Raw genomic sequence first — 21,556 nt, 5'->3', positions numbered from 1 at the left:
CCCCACCCGTAAGACGGTAAAGGCAAGTAGGACGATTCAACACCGAAAAGACCCCAGTTTCAGAAAAAGAAAGTTGCCGCTTTAACAGGGAGATATGCCACAGATAGTGAGAACGCAGCTTCGGAATCAGACATGGGTTCTGACCTTGCTGGACAGCGCGGTGGAGATTACCATAGTGCGAGAGGCCCTGCGTCCACTACTGAGGGTGACAGCAATTCACCGATATGTTGTTGTGGAGACAGCTGACTCTAGAGTTGCTCCCCCTGATAGACTTTATGAAATAGTCCTTTTAATTGAAGGTGACCTACAACGTACCATAAAATGGGTATTTTGGGAAAATCTTACGACTACTTATGACATTTTGTTAGCGGAGGCTGACTGGCCCCCACCTTTTGTGCTCGCAGCTCCGAGAGGGGAGGAGGTGATCCTCCCTAATTTCGCTCACACTGTCTCGAAGGAGCACGCGCTGAATTTTGCAGAAGAGTGTGCTAAAGCCCTTGCGCCGGCTCTCTACCGTACACACTGTGGTTGTGATACATGTTCCCCACACCACGAGATTCCCTTACGTTCTATGCCACAGCCTCAACCTCAATATCCTATCAGACGCGAATCTAAGGCTTCCGTTGCGGAGATCCTTGAACAATTGGAATATCAAGGTGTAATTGAAACTTGATGAATAACCCTCTTTTTACTGTGACCAAGCCAGACGGATCGTACCGTTTGGTATTGGATTACCGGCATCTTAAATCGCATTGTCGTACCTGTGCAGTACAGAATACCCACAGCTCTGCTTTAGTGGATGGTCTTGTGCTGAAACGTTTTAAAACCACACTTGACATTTCCAATGTTTTTTTTGCCCACAATTTAGATGGTCTAAGTTCCCAATGGACCAGTTTTACAAGTGGCGGCAAACAGTGCCAATACAAACGTTTACCGATGGGCTATAAGAACAGTCCAGGCGTGTTTGCTGCCCGCATTGTCTCTCTCTTAGAGAGAGTGGACACGGATGCATGTTCGTATGTGGATGACCTCTATCTCACAGACGACGAGCTTTGGGCGCATCTGTGTCGCGTTGACCGCATAATTTGTAACTTTGCGGACTTCGATTACAAATTGAACTTTGCAAAGTCTCACATTGCAGAGTACACAGTGTTTTTCCTGGGCTTTGAGCTCAACAATGAAGGTTGAGGTTTAGCTCCTTACTTCGTGGAGAAATGTGCACAATTGCGCGCTCCTACATCTCTGAAAAAATTACAGTCCTTGCTGGGATTTTTGAATTTCGGGCGTACATACATTCCTGAATATGCCCAGTGTATCAAGCCTTTGTATGCTTTGATGCAACCTACTTTTACCAAATCGTGCTGTGGCTGCCAGAACACTCAGCTATTTTGCAATCTTTGCAGGCTGATCTTTTAGAATCTAAATTCTTACTGACTTGTGATAACCACACCAACCTGGTGATGAGGATCATCCCTGGGGCGGTGGGTTTCACTTACCTTACGTTTAATGAAGGAGACATAGTACCTATTGATTACAAGTCACACTTGTACACTTCGGCTGAATTGCGGTTTTCCTCTGTGGAAAAAGTATTGACAGCAGTGCAGATGGCGATTCTTAAGGAACGTGCGCTGTCACAGGGAAAACGCATATTGGTTGTTACCCTGTATACTGCTTTGGAGGCAGTGACGAAAGCCAGTGTACCAAATTCTAAAGCTGTGCACCCACGGTGGATACAATGGGCAGCATCATTGACGTTTCCGGATGTCACGTTTATTTTTGACGCCTCTTTACTGTCGCAGGAGTTTTTGCAGTATGAATTTGTTCATCCTGCGCCTTTGGCTATGCTGCCTTTGGAGGATTTCCATTGTATCATTTACACTGATGGTTCAGCGCAAGTTGTGCATGGGTCTAAGAATGCATATGTTTCCGCTTGCGCCATTGTGGTAGGTGCCATGGTGAATGATGAGTTCAAGTCCAGAGTCGTGCATACACAGACTCTAGGGGACTGCACCGCACAATTGGCAGAGCTTCGTGCTCTGATGCTTGCATTGGAGTACGCTGATCCTAGTGTGACGACTCTTATTGTGAGTGATTCTTACTACTCCAGTCTTACAATGAGAACCTCTTCTTTTGGATTCAGAATGATTTTCGTGATTCCAAGGGTAACACAATAAAACATAAAATGATCAGGGTCCGAGTGGCTGAGCTTAAAGAGCAGTTGCCACTCGTGTTTGTAATTCACACTTTAGGTCATCAGCGCGTAGGAGTCCACGCTGTTGGCAATTTGTTGGCAGATGAGGCCGCAAAATCAGCAGTATCGTCATATTTAGTTGCAGCAGTTACACAGTCCAAAAGTAAGATTGATGATGATATCTTGGCAGCTGTTGCTGCGACTGAGAGGGGAAGTAAATATCCTAAGGGGTACCCTTCGAAGTATTCATACCACTTAAGTCCTGATAAAGTTCCTTATGTGAAAATACCTTTTAGAGGTTTATTTTTTTAATTTATTTTTTTAAATCTGTTTATTGTAATTTCAGCAACATACAATCATAGGGCACAATATGAGCATATTCAGGACTTCCAGATATCAACAATCAAGCAGAGTGGACTTTACAATGAAACAATACAATATATCTCACCATCCACCCGCACGCTACAACAGATACAGTCTAAGTGCATTTCCTAGACTCCATCTTCTCCCGCTGCAATAAAGTCCTATTCGGCATGAGGCGACCCATCCTCCCGTACCTCCCCCGTGTCCAGTGTAGAGTGTGTCTCCCCCTGTTCGTCCTCACCTTGTGCAAGTCTCTTTTCTAGGTACATCGCCCAGTAGTTTTTAGGTCTGTTTCGTGGTGGTAGTAATTCACTATAGTGTTCAGATTGTGTACAGCAATATAACATATCATTAGACCAACGGGCAAGTGTAGGAGACGGGCCTCGCAGCCAAGTAAGTGCTACGCATCTTTTAGCCACTATGAAGGCCATATCCACCAGACGGCGAGCAGCCGGGGGGACTTCCCTGGAATATCCCAACAAGGCCAGCAGTGGGGATGGAGACAACGATAAACTAGTTACCCTATTGACTTCGTTATATACCTCGCACCAAAAGTTCGCCACCCTCAGACATAGCCAAGCTAGGTGAAGGAAATCAGCAGTTGGAGCTCGGTATCTTTCGCATCCTGGGCTGTCGCGTAAGCCGTATCTGAATAAGCGCTCCGGCGAGTAATATACCCTATTTAAAAATTTTAAATGTAACAATCTATGTCTGCCATTAAGGGAAATCCTACGGACACTAGCGCAGCAGTATTTCCATGTAGCCTCAGGTAATTCAATATCTAAATCCGCCTGCCAAGCCAGACGCGGCTTAGTGTAAGCAGCCGTTCTTTCGGCCAGAGTGATACGGTACAGGTTAGTGATCAGTTTGGCAGAGGTTTTGACAGTAATTATATATTTATACGTCGATACCGTTTGGGCTTCCGTCATGTCCTCACCCAACAGATCTCTCAGGGCATGACGAACTCTGTGGAATTGGAAGCGCGGGAGCAACTGAGTCCCGGCGCCTTCCTTCGGGTTAAGATCATCCCATGTGCAAGCTCTTTCAGACACGAAGAGGTCACCAATGGTATCTACATTCAAGGGTGATAAGGCCTTCAGCACTGCACTATCTCTGCAGGGGGCAAGCCACGAGCACCACGCCAGTTTCGCCTCTGGGGCATACAGCAATGAGCAAGCCAGGGCATCCATAAGGTGATACCACGCGTGCGTTACCACGTTCATTGAGTCCAGTAATCCCGTACGTCGATCTCTGGTCCGGGACAGTAAGGCCGGCAGCGGCGCCGGAGCAGCCACCAGTGCCTCAAGTCTCAAATGCGGTGCATCTGCAGGACCATGCATCCAGCCGTACGCGTGCACCCCCTGCGCTGCCCGGTAATATAATTCAAAATCCGGTGCATTAAGCCCTCCGTCCTCATACTGTCGAATAAGGATGTTCCAGGCTACTGTGGGCTGTTTCCCAGCCCATACCAGGCGCAGCACTAAAGCATGAAGCTGGCGAAAGAATGCACCCGATAAAACCATAGGAATGTTACTAAAAAATAATAAAAAGCGAGGCAGCACAATCATTTTCAACAATGATATCCTTCCCATGAGAGACAGGGGCAGTGCAATCCATTTGTCCACGTTGTCCTCTAGCCTAGATACAGCCACTCCATAGTTTTCCCTTAGGACTATATCCGGGTCCATGTGCAACCTAATGCCCAGGTAACGGACCGAGTCAGTAGTCCACTGTATTGGGTACTCCGAATCTACTCTTTGTCGCAGGGGTGAGGGGGAACATAATGGTTTTGCTCCAGTTCACGTGTATCCCTGAGAGCGAGCTGAATAAAACCACTTCCCTTAATACTGTAGAAAGATTATCTTCAGGGTGTCTCACATACAATAAAGTATTGTCCGCATACGTGGACACAATCTATACGTAGAGAAACAGAGTCCGCGATGTCCATGATACTCTCGCAATGCACACGCCAATGGTTCCGCCACTAAAGCGTATAAAAGTGGCGACAATCGGCAACCCTGGCGGGTGCCTCATTCCACTGAGAAAGGCTCAGTCGTAAGGGAGCCTATACGCACCCTAGCCACTGGAGATTTATACAGCGTGTCTAAAAGTTGTATAAAAAGGTCACCCACGCCCATACGTCGCAGCACCAGCCTTAGGAAGGGCCACTCCACTGAATCAAAAGCCTTTTCCATGTCTAGGAAGACGGCCACCGCCGGAACATCATGCCTCGTATGCTGAAAGGCCGCAAATACGGTTCGGATATTGTAAGTCAAATTACGGTTGGGCACAAAGCCTGCCTGCTCGGGGGCAACTAGTTTTGGAATCAGCGGGCTGAGTCGATTAGCAATAATCTTAGCAAATATCTTTGCGTCTACATTAAGCAGCGATAGCGGCCGATAAGAAGCGCAGTCATCAGGGGGTTTTCCAGGCTTAAGGATAGCCACAATAATGGCTTCCCTCAACTCAGGTGGCATCTCCGCCGCTTCCGCCATCTCCTCTATTAACGTCAGCAATTTGGGGATCAGAAGCTCAGAAAACGCTTTATAAAAAGAGGCTGGGAATCCATCATTGCCAGGGGCACTTCCAGCTTTCATGGAAGAGAGTGCCCAGTCTACCTCTTCCCTCTCAAACGGTCTGACCAAAAATTCCCGATGCGTGTTCGTCAGTCAAGGCAGTTGTATATGCATCAGGTAATCCGAAATGCGTTCCTCCGAGGCCGGACCCCGCGATTCATACAGCGCTGCATAAAAGTCTCTGAATCGCGTTTCCACCTGATCTTCGAACAGTACTTCCCCCGTGTGCTCATCCCTCATCATAGGTACCATGACTCCCTGCCTGCGCTGCTTCGCCATTCGCGCCAGTACCGCACCTGGGCGTTCTCCTTCCCCATATGATCTAGCTATGCCATATTTCCCTAAGTGTTTTACTTCAGCATCGGCTTCCTCATGATATTCGCGAAGCGTCTGAGCCAATTTGCTAGTGAGCTCTATACCAAGGTCTCGCAATCGTCTCGCTTCAATGTCTTTCAGCTTGGCTTCCAATAAAGAGAGCCGAGCCCTGATCGACTTCAGTACTTCCGCATGCTTGGCGATCCCGAGCCCGCGCATATAAGCCTTAACGACTTCCCATACCGTGAGGAAGGAGTCCACCGAACCTATGTTATTTTCAAAGAATTCCTCAGCAGATGTCGCCATTTCTTCGCGGAATGCAGCGTCTTGCAACGCATACGGAGGCAGGCGCCAACTGAAAGGGAGTGGCCTATTCGTCAAAGCTCTGATCTTAACCAGTACAGGGGAGTGATCAGAATACGTGCGGGGTAGCGTCAAGCACGACAACACCGCAGAGAGGAGAGAAGTGGGTAATAGCCAATAACCTATCCGAGTGTGACTATCATGGGCAGAGTAGTGCGTGTACCCTCCCTGTGACGGGTGCCTAGTCCTCCACACATCCTGCAGCCCCAATCTGATCATCGCCGCATCTAGTGCACGAGCTGAGCTCGTCGGTCGTCTTAGCGGGCCATCTGATCTATCCAACTCTGGTTGGCGCACCATATTAAAATCACCTCCCCAAAGGACCTGTCCCCGCAGTTTTCCCTTATAGCAGTGGCTAAATTCAGATAGAAGGAAGGGCAATCATAATTTGGACCATACGAGTTGACCACATGGAAAGTCATACCCTTACCTACACACTTTGAGATGACAAACCTCCCCTCCAGATCCGTGATCACAGGAGTCAGCATCTTCGGTTTAACCCATGTGAGAACTCCCCGAGCGTGTGACGTAAACCCTGCAGCATGTATGTGTCTATGGAGTCCTCTATAGGACAATGTCGGGCTGTCGGGGCGTAAATGCGTCTCTTGAAGGAGTGCCACGTCGATAGTGTCCCCTTAAATACTGCAAAACTCGTCAGACTTTTCTATGGTCATTTAGACCACGTACATTCCATGTCAATAGCGTAATGATGTCCTTATCGCGTGTCATCTGTGTAACCTCAGGTGTCATCATATACTTGAAAAATAAATAGTACTGTCCACATCGTGTATACCCTAGTCCAGTGCTCTGTGCTCAAACTACCAACGACAAAACATTTTCTGACCTCCAAATTCAGCAAAGTAGGAAAAACCAAAGTCGCAATCCCGACCCCTCCCACGCTTGCCCAACCCAAACATGGCTGCGTCCCTTCCCTCCCCAATCCCAAACCCCCTCCACCCTCTGCATTGGGGCTAGTAACACTACCCCCCTCCCCCCTCCCCCTCTCTCCATCCCCAATACCAATCGTTAAATACAATAAAACACATAACATAAAGCAATCACCCAAAAATTAGGGTTATTCGGAAGAGCGCAGAGCACACACAGGAGTTTAGGTAGCTCGCTCATTATGAGTCTATATCAATGTCAGTGCATCATTTCCGCCTTTGTGTCCCGCACCTCCGCCAATAAAATAAAAATAGGAAGGTAAACAGCGCCCCCCGAAATATCAAAACTGTTCCTGTCGCAGTAAGAGGCTTTAACGCTCAGCAATAAGAGTACACAATCTCTTCACATCACCCCCCATTAATTACTGCAATCACTGAACAGCCATCTTTTTCCGGTATATACAGTATGCAACATCTTTCCATCATTAAATGAGCTGCAATGTCACAATGCGATCTCTGTTGAGCGGATCTCTTGCAGTGATAAGCGCATAGGGCTAAATACAACCAAAATGTCCCCGTAAAAACCCCAACGTTGCAGAATGACTTTCAATCCACCCATCTTCCGGCTACCCAGGTCCACTCCAACTGTTCGCATAACTTCATTGTGGCACAGTTCTCGCACAGTTCTATGCCTTGTGCAGCACCTTCCCCCGTGCAGCAACAGAGCCAGTGATCCACCACATCCTCTTTCACATTCACACAAATACCTCCCTTAGTAGCAGACCACGTTCTTATTCCTGTTCCTCCGTGGGGTCATCAGTAGCGGCTCCATTATCTCCTTCTCCGGGTGCGTTCCGGTTGACTCTGCGCCAGTCCTTCATGGCTTTCTGGAGTGCCCTCGGGTCCGTAAAAATAGTAGATCTCCCCTGTCTGTTGACTCTTAATTTTGCAGGATAGAGCATCGCATAGTCAATCCCTAGGTCCCGAAGTTGACGTTTCATGGGGACGAACTGGCGTCTCGCTTCCTGAACCCTCGCAGTGAAATCCGAGAACAATGACAGTGTCGTACCCTCATAATTTAGAGGTTGTTTCTCCCGAGCCAGCCTCAGAGCAGTGTCGCAATCCCAATAATTGAGGAGCTTGGCTACAATAGGGCGTGGAGGGACCCCTGGTTTTGGTCTGGGGCCAAGGGTACGGTGGGCTCACTCTATAACAAACATGTCCGAGAAAACATTGTCCCCCAGCAGTTTCTTCAATAGAGATTCGACAAACAGTTCCATATTTCCCATTTGGGTGTTTTCTGGAAGGCCCGTAATGCGTATGTTGTATCTACGCGAGCGCGCCTCCAAATCCTCCGCCTTGTCTTGCAAGATTTGGATCACCCTGCGCTATCCGGTCCATTCTGTACGTGAGCCCGTCCATCTTGGCACCTAGAGAAGTAATGCCGCCCTGTAAGTTCTTCTCCATTGCCAGTAAGATGCTACGAATATCAGGCTCAGTCATCTCTCCGTCTCCCGAGCTACCTGCTCCATCGATCGCCTCATTTGGTGGAGGGTCCTGGGCTTTAGTCTTCCTGGTATTATCAAAAGTCAGTTTGGGCTGTGTACGATCTGGGCGACCCATGGCTTCCCTGTCCAGACCCCCCTCAGCAGAGTTAGCACCCAGATGCCTCTCTCGCTGCCCACGTCGCAAAGCAGGAGTACACAGGACAATGGTATCCACCTCAGGGTCTCCCTCTCTCACTGGAGAGGACGCGTTCTGCGCCGTGCTGTTACTCCACGACGTTGGTCAAAGCGCGGGGACAAGTTCAAACAGTGTACACAACAGCCATCTCGCCCTCTTTGTGATAATATACCCAGGAACCAATTGGCCTGTGTTGGCCCAGCAGCAGTATCCACCCGCGCAGCAAGGGAAGGGCCTCCGATAAAGTGCCGCACAAATCACGTCTCTCCAGCTCTACTTTAGTGATCGTGCGTTCGTTATGGTGGTCCCCTCAGGGGTCCAGGCCTCAGGTCACGTCCAGTTATCTTTGCCCCAGGGTCCGCCCTTCAGCACTCCACTTCTTCACGTGCCCAGCAGGATAAATGTAGAGATTAAAGCTCTCACCTTTCAGGCCCGCCGTCCCCAGACGCAGATACTCGTTCCCAGTCCTCTAGCCAGTGCAGTGGACTCCCAGACAGAGCCCTTCAGATAAGTGCCAGGGCCGGCGCGCCAAATTATAAATACAGGAATTAGGCCTCCTCGCCTCGTGTCACCACACACAGAGCGGCCCGAGAATAGTACCTCTGCTGTGACAGTTCCAAGTTTCAGCGCACTTTCAGGCACACTCGCAAGGTTTCATCATAGTCACGGCACCTCATGTCACATCAGTTCCACAGCCGCTGGGTCGCGCCTACTGCTCCTCCTCCGCCCCGGTCCGAAGCTGGCCGTCTCATGCACCCCTGCCTTCTCCTACCGTGTGCGAGGACGTCAATCCGGTTTCACCAGCATACAGGCTGGCAGCGCTGCGGCTAGGTCTCCACCTCTCCCTTCCGTCAGCTTCCTTAGGGACACAGGGCCCAGAGGCACCGCAGAAGCCGGGGCCTCGAAAGATAGTCCGTCGCCGCCTCAGGCCCCTCAGTCCACGCAGCGTGCCCGGCTCAGCACCGCGGCACCCCACAGCCCCTCCAGCCGTCGGACCGCTCTCAGCTCTGCCGCCGGCCTGAGTTCCGTCCTCACCGAGGCTCCAGACGTCCCCGGACAGGAGACTATCACAGGGCAGGCGACGCTCACTGCGCTGTGCAAGGTAGGTCGCTGCCCTCCGGGTCTCCACGGCAGGCCAGGTCCATCCCGTAACTGCAGTTCCCGGCAGCCTGCACCTCCAAAAATTTCCCAATATGAGCCCCTACTGCTCCGATTTTATTTTTAGGCAGCTCTTGGTCCGAAGGGCACCGTCACCCGCAGGATATTTGTGAGGATAGTGAATTCGGCGGAGGAGCCGACGGACTAGGCGGCCATCTCCGTTGCTGGCTAGCTCCGCCCCCGGTGAGAGGTTGATTCCCAACGCAGATCGCAGGCACACGTTGCTCACAGCGGCCCATGAAGGAGTTGCGTCTGCGCATGCGCGTGTTTCGGCTACTGTGGCTCAGTTACAACAGCGTTTCTGGTGGCGGGGACTATACAAACAGATGCGTGATTATTTCCTTCAATGTGACATTTGCCAGCAGATTAGGCCTTCAACTGATGTGCGTCCGCCCCAGACACAGTTGTGCATATCTAATAAACCACTAGGTTGTGTTTATTTAGATCTCTGCGGTCCTTTTTCTTCTGATACTGCATACAAGTACATCTTAGTAGCAGTTGATTCATGCACACGCTTTGTGTGGGTGTGGCCTAACCGCAGTGCTAATTCACGAACTGTCATAAGAGACTTGCGTGTCTTTGTAGGGATTTTTGCCTGTGGTACATTCCATTCGGATCAGGGTACGGCTTTCGCCTCGAAGGCGTATAAGGATGCCATGACTTTGTTGGGGGTCCAAGTCAAGTTTTCGTCTCTATACAGACCTGAGGGTAATAGTGTTGTGGAACGAATGAACCGAGATTTAAAGCAGTCTTTGACAGCTCGAGTTATAGGCACTGGCAGGAACTGGCTGGCCCACCTCAATAGCGTGCAGCGTGCCCTAAATAACCTCCCTAGATGGTCTCTAGGTGGGCGGACCCCATACGAGATGCTCTTTGGTATCAAGATGTTTGTACCGGACCTTGACGGTCTAGACTTGGCGGCTGTTGCTGCCTCCTCTGACGTAGATGAACGTTGCAATGTTTTACAGAATCTACAAAAGACGAGAGACAGTCTTGCAAAGGAACATTTGCCCTCCACATCGGATGATGCTTTGCAGATCCCGGTAGTTGGCTGGCTACCCCAAGTTACCCACAATGTTATCCGGAGTGTTCGGAGAAAGCAAAAATGGACAAGGAGCAGTAAATTTGTCAACATGAAATGCAAGCGGTTGTGACAGTGGGCTAAGGGAAGGTGTTCCATCGAAACCTATCAATGTAATGGTTAAGCCAGACAGGGGATCCCTTGGAACCAATTGTTTAGATAAGGCGCTACGAGTAGCTCCTGTATCAACCAGAAACCGATCAGTCGAAGCCAAAACATCTGCTGTAACATAGGGACCCTTCTGATCTACCAGAACTTCAACTGATTCCTTACCCCATCTTAGGCAGTCCTATGCATAAACAGAATCTTTCAAATCAGACGGCAAATAATCAGACATTTGATATTGGTTGCGTCTATTGAAAGTATTAAACCCATCTTGTCCATGCGATTAGAATCAAACCTAGCACGATCGCTCGTGCTTCCTCTAGGCCCTGCATACCCTGAACGACCTCATTTGTCCCCGTGGATACTGTGGAGCACGCAATACCGGACAATCGGCAGCCCAATGACCGAATTTCTTACAGTACGCACACTGGTCAGAAGACAAAGTCGGACGAATATAAGGAGAAAACGACGGACCATACAACCCACGCCCACCTCTATCACTACCTCTAGAAGGCGGACCATAAGCCTGAGCCAACATAACCTTTTTAACTCCTTAGTTTTCTTCTCCTCATTACCCTTTGCTTCTAATTCCTGACGTTCATAATACTGAGCCATAGTTAAGAGAAACTGGAGAAGAGGTAGTCCATGAACTCTCACTGGCCTTTAGGTGACTAGCTATTCCTGGCAACAGGTTGGCGACATATTTATCGACAAACAGATGCCTGCCCGTGTCCTCTGTCAATGACTGGCCACTAAAATTGTGGAATGCCTCCTCAAAATGTGTGAAGAAGTCAGAAACCGATTCATCTGCCTTTTGCTTACAAATTGCTAATAAAGTCCAGTTTATCTTTTTAGGGGGAATAATCGTTTTTAACTTAACCAATATAGCTAAGGGAAGGTCTAAAATTAACTGACACGGTTTCTGTGCGCGTTCCCTTTCTACATCAATTTGTTCTAATTCTTTCCATAACGCTCCAAATGCTGCACGATCATCAACTTTACAAATAGTTCTCCACATATCAGGGGGTAATATTAACCCAAAGAACGTGTGTCAATATCAGGCAGAGTCATGGTACAAGAACTAATGGCTCCCTCAAGTTCCTCATAAAAAGCGGTTGGATTTTTCAGCGGATCAGGTAATGCATTTTTATGAGTCATAACATCTGCTCTATTCCAAGGAGTGTAAACCCAATTATAAATAAAATAACCCTTTGCGTCGGTGGAAGTCTTATCATCATCCGTACCTGTTCCTTTAGGAGGGACATACAAAGGTGCGGCTTCCCGCATAGGTTTCACATGAATTACTACATTCTTATCTGTCTCAGAAGTAGAAGCCTGTATCACGCTGGTCTGGGATGTCTGCTACCTTTTTCCCGTCCCCCAAACGGACTGCCTCGGCACGAAATTTAACCAAACGCCAGATTGAGTCAGCCACAAGGGAGGGGAGAAAAAGACCATCACGCATATGCTTAGTCATTTGCTACATCTTGTGGTATATTAAGGATAGGATAAAGGGGTCGCCTAACAGCGTATTGGACAGTTACCTGTAAATGGCACTCCCTATCTTCTATCTTTTATTTTTCATTTCTTTCATTTCTTTGTGTTTCATTTCCAATGCTTTTGCATGAATGTTCTTTTGTTGTTCTTTTTCGATCAAGGCTTGCTCTCGTTTTATTCGTACACGCACTTCTTCCTCCCACATTCGTACACAGTCAAACATATCCTGCCTAGTCTTTCGCTTAAATATACATTCCACATACTGAATCTTTTGTAAATTAAATAACCCATGCATAGGCCAGCGCAACTCAGGATCCTTACTAGTATATTTATTCCATAACGTGCTGTACATTATAGAAGAAATACCATGTTTAATATACCTATCCCTATTAGGCATCCCTCTGGGGGGGCCGGTTGTGGCTCGAGTCTCAAACTGGTACCACCACAAAAGCAACATATTCTACGAAGTGTGCTAGAAACAGGCATGCCAAAAATAGTGCAAAATATGCAGCATTATACACAAAGTAGCACTTAAATCAGGTTGTGCCGTTCAAATCTTATTCAAAGTACAGAAAATTCTCCTCATTACTTGTCTATATAAATTGCAATTCATATATTACCAAATCCAAAATCGGCCAATCCAAATACCAAACCAAAACGGCTATCGTCGCAGCAACGACCTTACCAATCCCAAATGTCCAGATTTCCAACCGCCAAGTTCTTGAATCGACCAAGTCACTGCATGGCGAATCAACAGAAGAGATCTGTCTAGGACTGGCACCACCTGGAGGGTCAGATCAGAAAGAGGGGAAAAACGCAGTGGTTGCCAAGACGCGGGTCTCCTCCGGCAGTGATCGTCTGCAGTGAGATTCCAATCCTTCGTTTTGACCACTCCTTTGGGCATCCGAGTCGCCGATGAGCCCCACTGGCTGGGCGCCAATTTGTCGTGGTGAGCCTCAGCTAGGCCTACCAGTGCTAGGGGTTCGCCCTTCTCTGCGCAAGTCCTCAGACCAATAGAATAGAAGTTGGCACGGAAACTGGAATATAAAACAAAGCTTTTATTAACCTCATGAGGTGGAACTACATTCACACAACACCCTTTGGTAGTGTATGTAGTAGCACACTGAACAGAAGGAACATGGTCCTTTTATACCCACACAGGAGCTCATAAGAAGGCGTACAAGTACAGAAGAGAATGTTTACATACATAAACGGGCATACAGAAACGCAGTCAACAGTTGGGAGGAGCTTAGCAGTTTGCTAATTACGGTAAGAATACCCTGACAGTTAAAAGCTACAACAGGTGTGAACATTCACACTGTCCTCTGCGCATGTGCAGAGTAGCAAAGCCTAAATATAGTCTTGTCTCTAAGCATAGTACGAGGGTGAACGACAGGAAGGAAGGCTAGAGCACATGGGGAGCACATGGCAGTCAAGATGGCCGCCAAAAACAAGATGGCTTCAGCTAAATGCTAACCTCAATCGCTGCCAAATTACAACAGTGGCATGTGCTTTGTGTCCTAATACTGCCCTCATGCACACAGTTTGGTGACATGCTTCATCATAGAGCTGCTTCAAACACCCCAGCACACCCAACGCCTGGGGTGGAGCAGTAGGGTAGGGGAAGACAAAACACAACACATAAGAGAGAAATTAATGTATAAAGTGTCTGGAATCACCGGAAGTGAAAGTGCAGTGTAAATTGAGACTAGATCATAAGTGTCGCTGTGCATACAATTTATTCCCGGACCCTCCGGCCAGGATTAAAAGCGTGAAGGATGGTGGTGAATGGGAGATGTTACGGGCTCTTAACACCGCTCCTTACTGCCAATTCGTTAACATGATTCAGCCGTAAGTTTGTGCCCCTAGTGCAGGGTCACGCCGGCCTTCTTCAGGACCCTACCAGTCCCAGGATATAAAGCACCTTGTTAACCAAAATGAGGGGGTGTCTGAACCAGTTGTTTTTGCACTGAGGTTTCCCCTAGAGAGTACTGTACTGTTGTAGTACATCGGAGAGAAAGGGGACAAGAAAACAAATGAAGAACGGGTCACTAAAGTTAGTTCACTAACAGAGTTTTGTTTAATGTAATGTTTTAATAAAAAATCAGTCCACCACAATTCTGGGGAGAATACCAAGAGTCCACTCCTATATTAGGAATCATTAGACGTTGCTATATGTTAATAGGTTCTCCTACTCAAAGAATAGGTGTAGATCAATGTACGTGTGCACCACAAATCACATCTTTTCACTCAAACACATGAACAAATAGTGTTTCGTCACTTACCGAGTTTACCCTTAAACATTGTTAAAATTGGCGAGAGACAAGGAGAGACCCCCTGTAGTCATACTCTGAGGGAGACGAAATCAAAAAGAACATCCTCGTGGTTAATAGATTGTATACCATACTGTAAAGGTATCTCTCTTAAATGACCTGAATGGATATTATGGCCTAAGCCTCCTAAATGATATATCTGCAGACTCTGCGCCACCAGCAAAACGACGTTGCTCTAGTGCCGGTTGGTAATGTTTAATTAGTGTATCTGGGCTTGTAGGAACGAGAAATGGCAGGATAAACATAGTGGAAAAAACAGGGTCAAAAACACGAAGGGAGAAAAATAGCCCAACGATCCCTGAGCGTCGGTTAATTGCCAAGTACTGGAAAGTATACCTAAATGCCCCCAACTCCTTACTACATCAAGGTAGGCACTCCTACTGTTGACTACTTGTCTGCTCTCATCGTGTAGGTTAGTGGGGGAGCGGAGGAAGATGTCTACATATACTCTTCGGCACCCAATTGTCCTGCGGCGTTTCCGGTCACGTGGGGGCTGTATCTGAAAGAAACATGTAGTGATAGATTCCTTACCTTAGAATTACCCCCAGGCGTCAGACTGGATCCGGAAAGTGTTCGTCAGCAGTACCCCTTCACGTGCGTCTTTGGCGTCGGAATGACGTCGCTGGAGCTACTTAAACGCGCCCTCGCGCTCTGACGTCCGTTCTTTCTTTTTCCGCACCAGCAAGCACAGATCCGGGAAGAGCTAGTACCCCCAGTCACTTTTTGACTGAGTTTTCCGAGGCCTTTTGTCTCAGCTTTTCGAGTCGATCGACTCCTGGTGTCATAGGGATGCCCGGCTTAAAGACTGTGGGGACTGTCACTGCATGATGTCGGTGACGGACCCACACTGACTGCTGTGCCATGGTGCTGAAGACTTTGTGGAAGTGGTCCCGAAAGTTGCTGGTAGTCCGGCAGTCTGCTCCGCCGCCGCTCGAGGTCCCGGTCCCACGGAAGGTCGAGGGACCGGTCGCGGAGCCGTCGCCATCATTCTTCTGGATCTAAGTCTTCGCACTCTGGGTCAGTTAAGTCGAAGCATTCCAAAAAGAAGTTGAAGAAGCATTGTCGCTCTTCGACTTCCCCTTTCCCTGTCGCGCGACGCAGCTGAGGGTGGTGGCACCCCCGTGGCTCCGGTGGTCAGTCAATGATGATGGACTCGGCGCATCAGGTTACCAGGAAAACCTTTTCGGTCATGTGGAGACCGTGATGATGCGCACTTCGCCCACTTCAGTGACCATGGTCTCGGCGTGTCAGGTTACCATGGAAACGTTGTCAAGCGCTAAAGACAGCGCGTAAACCCTTTCTTATTGCTCAATTAGATCAACTTTATCGCTCCATGGGCCAGCTGCTTTCAACACTAAACTATGTGTCTTGCACCCATAGTATGCCCTATAATCAGCTCTCAGGGCTGTCGGGGCCCAATGGTCAGCAGTTGGTAAGTGTCTAAAGTTTTTAATAATGCTGTGGACGGTACAATCAACGTGGGTATGACCCCACAGTGACTATCCTCCAGGAACACGTAGAAGTGGTGTGATTAGTGTAAGAGAGGAACTTATGATGCAAAGGAATTTCTTTACTATCTGTGTGTCAGGTAGAAGTCTACCTGTTAAGGGTTTGCCATGGAATGCCATTGTTTAAACCCACCAGATGACTTTTTTAAAAAACATTTTATTGGCCTTTTACATTTTTAGTATTCACAACCAACATGAAATGTAACTGTAGTACACGGTGGAGGGAAAAGTTTCTCGCATTACATGGTGAGATGTTAACATTTGTCATTAGTACACTATTAAAGAACTCTAGTCGTTGGCAGCACGTCACAGACCAGATGACTTTTCAAACGATGATCCCATTTCTGCTCTCTCAGCAAGAGGGCTCTTGTTTTCTCTCCTGCAGCTGCGCTCAATCTAGGTTTTTCAATTACTATCAACATCAGATCTTCAATGGTGCGATGTTTTTCTAAGTGGTGGGCTGTGAGATTTGTGTTGGAATTCAAACACCTAATCGTACTACGGTGCTCCATAATACGTGTCTTCACTTTCCTGCTGGTCATGCCCACATATTGTTTTCGGCAGGGACATGTAATGAGGTAAACCACTAAATCAGAGTTACAGATGGTGTGTGACCTTTGTTCCCGTGGATAGGTGAGACCCACATCTATGGTCTTGGAGTTATTTGTGAGGTGACACACACTGCATCAACCACACCTTGAGTGCCCCCAGAGAGGGGGGAGTCCCCCTGGTGTTTCAGTCCCCTCTGTTGTGGTAGGTCTGGTGTGCACCAGAATGTCTTTGAGATGTGCGCTCCTCTTAAAAGAGAAGAGAGGCTTAGCTATTGTCATACTGTTGGAATTAAGTATGCACCAGTGTTTAAGTACTGCTTGCTTGATTTGATGTGAGGTTGTATTGTATGTGGCAACACACACAGTTTTGTCTGTTGGTGGTCTAACAGTCTTCTTCAATAGCCCCCCCCCCAAAAAAAAAAACTGTCCTATCATTGAAGTTTTTACTTTTTCAAAAAAGAGTTTGTGAAAGAGATTTGAGCTTGCTCCTAAAGTATTTGGCTTTAAATATGCATATACATTGGTTTTCTTTACCCTTTAAGTATTAGGCCAGTATTGCCTTCCTTATAGGCTGCACAATGCTCTTGAGAGAAGTGTTTCTACAGGCTTTCCTGAAGAAAGGCGAACATCTATACTATGTCAGTTGTGGGACACCACACCTCCCTTGACCGGAGTGGAATATAACGGTGTGAGCGCCAGAGCTGCATATGGTGTCAGCTGTCTCAGTGCTGTGCGCGTTGATATGACCTCCCAGTCAACAGAGCCTGATGGGTTGTGCTGTTGAATGGGAATTGCTATTCTCCACTCTGAAACCTAAAACTTGCCCTAAACAATGTATTCAAACTATTCAACACCTCAACCCCACTGTGCTGCCTAACATTTCACTACATGCCCAAAAAGCCCTAATTATCCCTTGAATAAATGGTGTACCTCTGTGCCAGCATATATATGTATATATTTGGGCCCACCTGAAAGAATACTTGAGCATCGTAAATGAAACTAGCCCCTTGAAGAAGCCACCTTTGATTATGCAACTCATCGCCTGCATGTTCCTCCATTTGTATCCTTTCGCTTAATCATCCCATATAACTTGATCATACTATTCTCTGTGCTTCTGTGCTCATCTTCCCAATGCGTTCCTCCATACCCTCTTATTCCTTTCTGTAACCCCCCCTGCACCTTTGGCACTAAAGGCCCTCTAATTACTGATATCTTTATATTTAAAAATGTCTTATATTTTTAATTTCAAGTACTTTGCATCTTCTGGTCACAACCTCTCCATTTACTCATCTGCTATCTGATCCCCTTACACTACCTTCTTTGTCGTTGTCTGCTAGGTTCTTAATATGTATAATTGTTGCACATTGTGGTAAAAATATATAAAGATCACTGTGAAATACATTTTTGCAGATTTGCGAAGCTGGACTTAATGTGTCTTTTGAAAGAGTTTAGATCTTATGAAGCTGATAGTGCTTTCTGCAAAAGATTACCTTGCAACTTCATAGGGTCTTTGCACTTTCTAGTACACAAATAGTTTTGAAGTTGGATCTCCTGGAAATTGGCTGTGTAGAGCTGGATTATTTTGACATCTGATTTAAAGATGACAGGAAATGATGGGCCACCTGCTGAGTAGTGACAAGGATTTCCTCAGATACAGCTGCAAGGAGGCTCAGGCAGGCAAGAGTGAGTTTCACCATGTGAGGAAATATTATGGAGGCACAGTTACCATGATTAGAAAATATGCAAGCATGACAGTTGGAACCTATTTGATGGGCATTTACCACCTAACAAGTGTCCATACTGATCCTCTAACATTGCTAAAGCGAAAATGTGGAGCCTTCCAAAACGTGGTACAAAATGTTTGACTTTCCTTTTCATTGATAGAGACAATGTGATTTATGACAATGAGTTTATCTGCTATTAAATAAAGTATTAAGCAGCAGTCTTGACTTTTGTGTTTTTTTGTCTGACAGGCTCGTGATTCACGTACCAATGAGGTGGTTGCCATCAAGAAAATGTCATACAGTGGAAAGCAGTCCACAGAGGTATGTACAATCCTTCTTTAACTTTTACACTTTTAATGTGTGATCTACTGTGCAGTAGGTATGGGGTGCTAAACTCAGTGTAAGATTGGCCAAAGAGTTATAGCTAACTAAGACAGATTTAGATTTTTGCTTTAGGAGGGACAGCTCTTTCAGAAAGTATTCATTGTTGGAGACCTGATCAAAATCTACCATTCATAAGCTGATTTAAAGCACTAGGAAGTTGATCACTGTTTGAATTGAGGCAGAAGTCGGCGTTGGAGAAACCTTGGAAACATTTCTAAGAGTCAGACTTTTATTATACATATCAGCCAGTTGGTGATAGAGAATGTGTAATTGGCGTTATGTGTAAGTTTCTGATGAAAAGCCTATTTTTGATTTGCTTGTAACTATGGCGCCATTTGATTGATCAGTATGGAATGTTTCAATCAAATCACAGAGGGTCGGGAAGGAGGAAAGAAAGAATTTCACATTTGAATTCCTATAGGAAACTTTGCTGTCTGCTACAGCAAAAAACACTTGCACGAAACTTAGCAACAAACTAGAATTCTACGCACGAATGGCGTTTGACTTGGTGGAGTGTCCTTTTCTTTTTGCGGTCCTCCAACACATGGGCTTTGGCCCAAAATTCTTTCTGTGGCTCCTCTTACTGAACACACGGCCAATGGCGCAGGTGGTGGTTAATGGCTATCTGTCCAAAGAATTCCCGCTGGGGAGAGGGACAAGACAGGGGTGTCCGCTGTCACCCCTGCTCTTTGCGATAGTGTTAGAGCTGCTGGCGGCATGGATTATGCAGGATCTCATGCTACGAGGAATATGGTGGCCGATTGGCTGGGAGGTTCGTATGTCGCTTTATGACATCCTGTTATATTTGACGTCCGCTGCGCTCTCCATTGATTGCTTATTAGATATATGTGCTGCATATGGGCGGATGTCTGGATACACCATCAATTGGGACAAGTCATTGTTATATGTCCTGCAGGGTCCACCGCCACGATTGCCGGAGGGGTGCGCTCTTCAAATAGTCACAAATGGGTTTAAGTACCGGGAGGTATTTGTAACGCACGATCGTGCACAATTCACGGAAATTAACTTGACTCAACCCCTAGCGAGATTCAAGAAAGACGTTAAACATTGGCGCACGTTACTTTTAACACTCCTGGGCCAAGCTGCACTCTTTAAAATGGTGGCACTCCCAGGTTTCTATATTCGCTGCAGAATACTCTGTTCCCTCGGCATAGTTTGGAGCAATTAATGCGGAGGTGACGACGCTGATCTGGGATGGGAAAGCACCCAGCATAGCACTTAATAAACTCACTAGGAGTTGGTACGACGGCGGGATTGCTCTTCCTGACATCAAAGCCTACTATTGGGCTTCCCAGCTCGTCGCGATTAATCACTGGCTTCATGTTCCTCAGGAGGACCCAGCGTTCCGGCTGGATAGACATCTTCTAACACCGGCTGGGATCATGAGCGCCTTATACAATAAAAAGGAGAGGCACAATATTACAGGACCAACACTACATACAATACATATATGGTTTGCGGCACTGCGAGCACTTGGGTGGGACGGAGTGGTCACGCAGGCGATGCCACTATGGGATACAAAGAAGCTCGGAATGCTGGGCAAGACAAAGGGGTTCCCAATTGGGACTCAATAGGTATATCAACAGTTGGGGACTATTGGCAGAAAGGGGGAGTGGTTACCTTTAATCATTTACAGGCCACCTATGGCCTAGCGGAGACAGAACGGTCTATTGCCACCAGATACGAATCCTAAGGAATCCTCTCCGTTGGAGGATAGACTCCTGACAGATCACCTTCAAAAGAAGGCAATTTCGTTGACATATAAGATAATAGTCAATAATAGGCCTGACCCCACAGAGACCTTGAAGGCTAGGTGGGAGTGAGAGGTAGGAGACATTGACGAGGCGGATTGGAGGGAGGCACTAGCTTCCTCTAGGGAAGCTGCTATTCCATCAAGGCTTAGACTAGTGCAATTGAAAATTCTGCACCGCACATACTACACTAGGACACTTCTACATAGGATAGGTAGGGCGGACACACCGCTCTGTCTCAGACACTGCGAGCAGGCAGGAACGTTTTACCATACCATCTGGAATTGCCCTAAATTTGTCGGGTATTGGATGGCAGTGATGAGGACGCTCTCCCAGGTCACGCGAGTCACTGTATTGCCAGACCCGAGGTGTTGCCTACTAAATATATGGGAACCAACACACTTAAACACAATTGCCAGAGACTGGGTAACCTTAGGAATGACAGTAGCGAAACGGAACATCGCACAATGCTGGGTGTCTAGGATTAGCCCCACTCTTACTCATTGGTGCAAGTATATGGACCTGGCGATGATCGTAGAAAGATCAGACTATATACATCGAGGCTGTTCGAAAAAATGGGAGAAGGTCTGGGGAGGTTGGAACGATTACCGGGGAGGCATATGCGAACCCCCGCCTCCTGAGGACTCTTGATTCGGATGTGAGTGTTTGAAAAATTGGTACTGTACAACTTATTAAAATGCGTTCCCACGGATGGAGCGGGATCTGGAAAGGGGAGCAGACGAGCTGTGATTTATGAGGAATGTATAGACAATTATGTGACTAGTATAATGATGTACCTGCATGACATGTTCAATATGCTGTCATTGGAATGCTCCACAAATTGTTTCAATAAAAATCGTTTTAAAAAAAACACATAAGAAAATAGAATTTTGTTCTGAACGCCTTTCTCAGTTTAGTATAAACTTGCTTAGTAGTTACAAAAAGATTTTGGGTGGGCTTCAAAGAAATAAATTAAAGAAATATGTTGACTATTAGTTTACGTACAGTTAGTGAGCCCAGTTTCTTGAACATCTTACTGGTAAAAGGGGTTCTCTATAGGGATAAATG

At 47.0% G+C, this 21,556-nt stretch overlaps 1 protein-coding gene across 2 annotated transcripts in view; it reads left to right on the top strand.

Moving 5' to 3' along the window:
* Nucleotides 1–21,556, top strand: part of TAOK1 (TAO kinase 1) — a 1,359,031-nt gene that overhangs the window by 211,800 nt on the left and 1,125,675 nt on the right. For both annotated transcript variants that reach the window (XM_078680056.1, XM_078680057.1), the window contains exon 3: nt 18,582–18,653. In XM_078680056.1, the coding sequence (XP_078536182.1) occupies nt 18,582–18,653 (72 nt within the window). The remainder of the gene's footprint in view (nt 1–18,581; nt 18,654–21,556) is intronic.

This window comes from Lissotriton helveticus, chromosome 3_1, assembly GCF_964261635.1.
Source record: "Lissotriton helveticus chromosome 3_1, aLisHel1.1, whole genome shotgun sequence".
NCBI lineage: Eukaryota > Metazoa > Chordata > Amphibia > Caudata > Salamandridae > Lissotriton > Lissotriton helveticus.
Note: the sequence above shows the minus strand (reverse complement) of the source record. Positions and strands in the feature narration are given on the sequence as shown.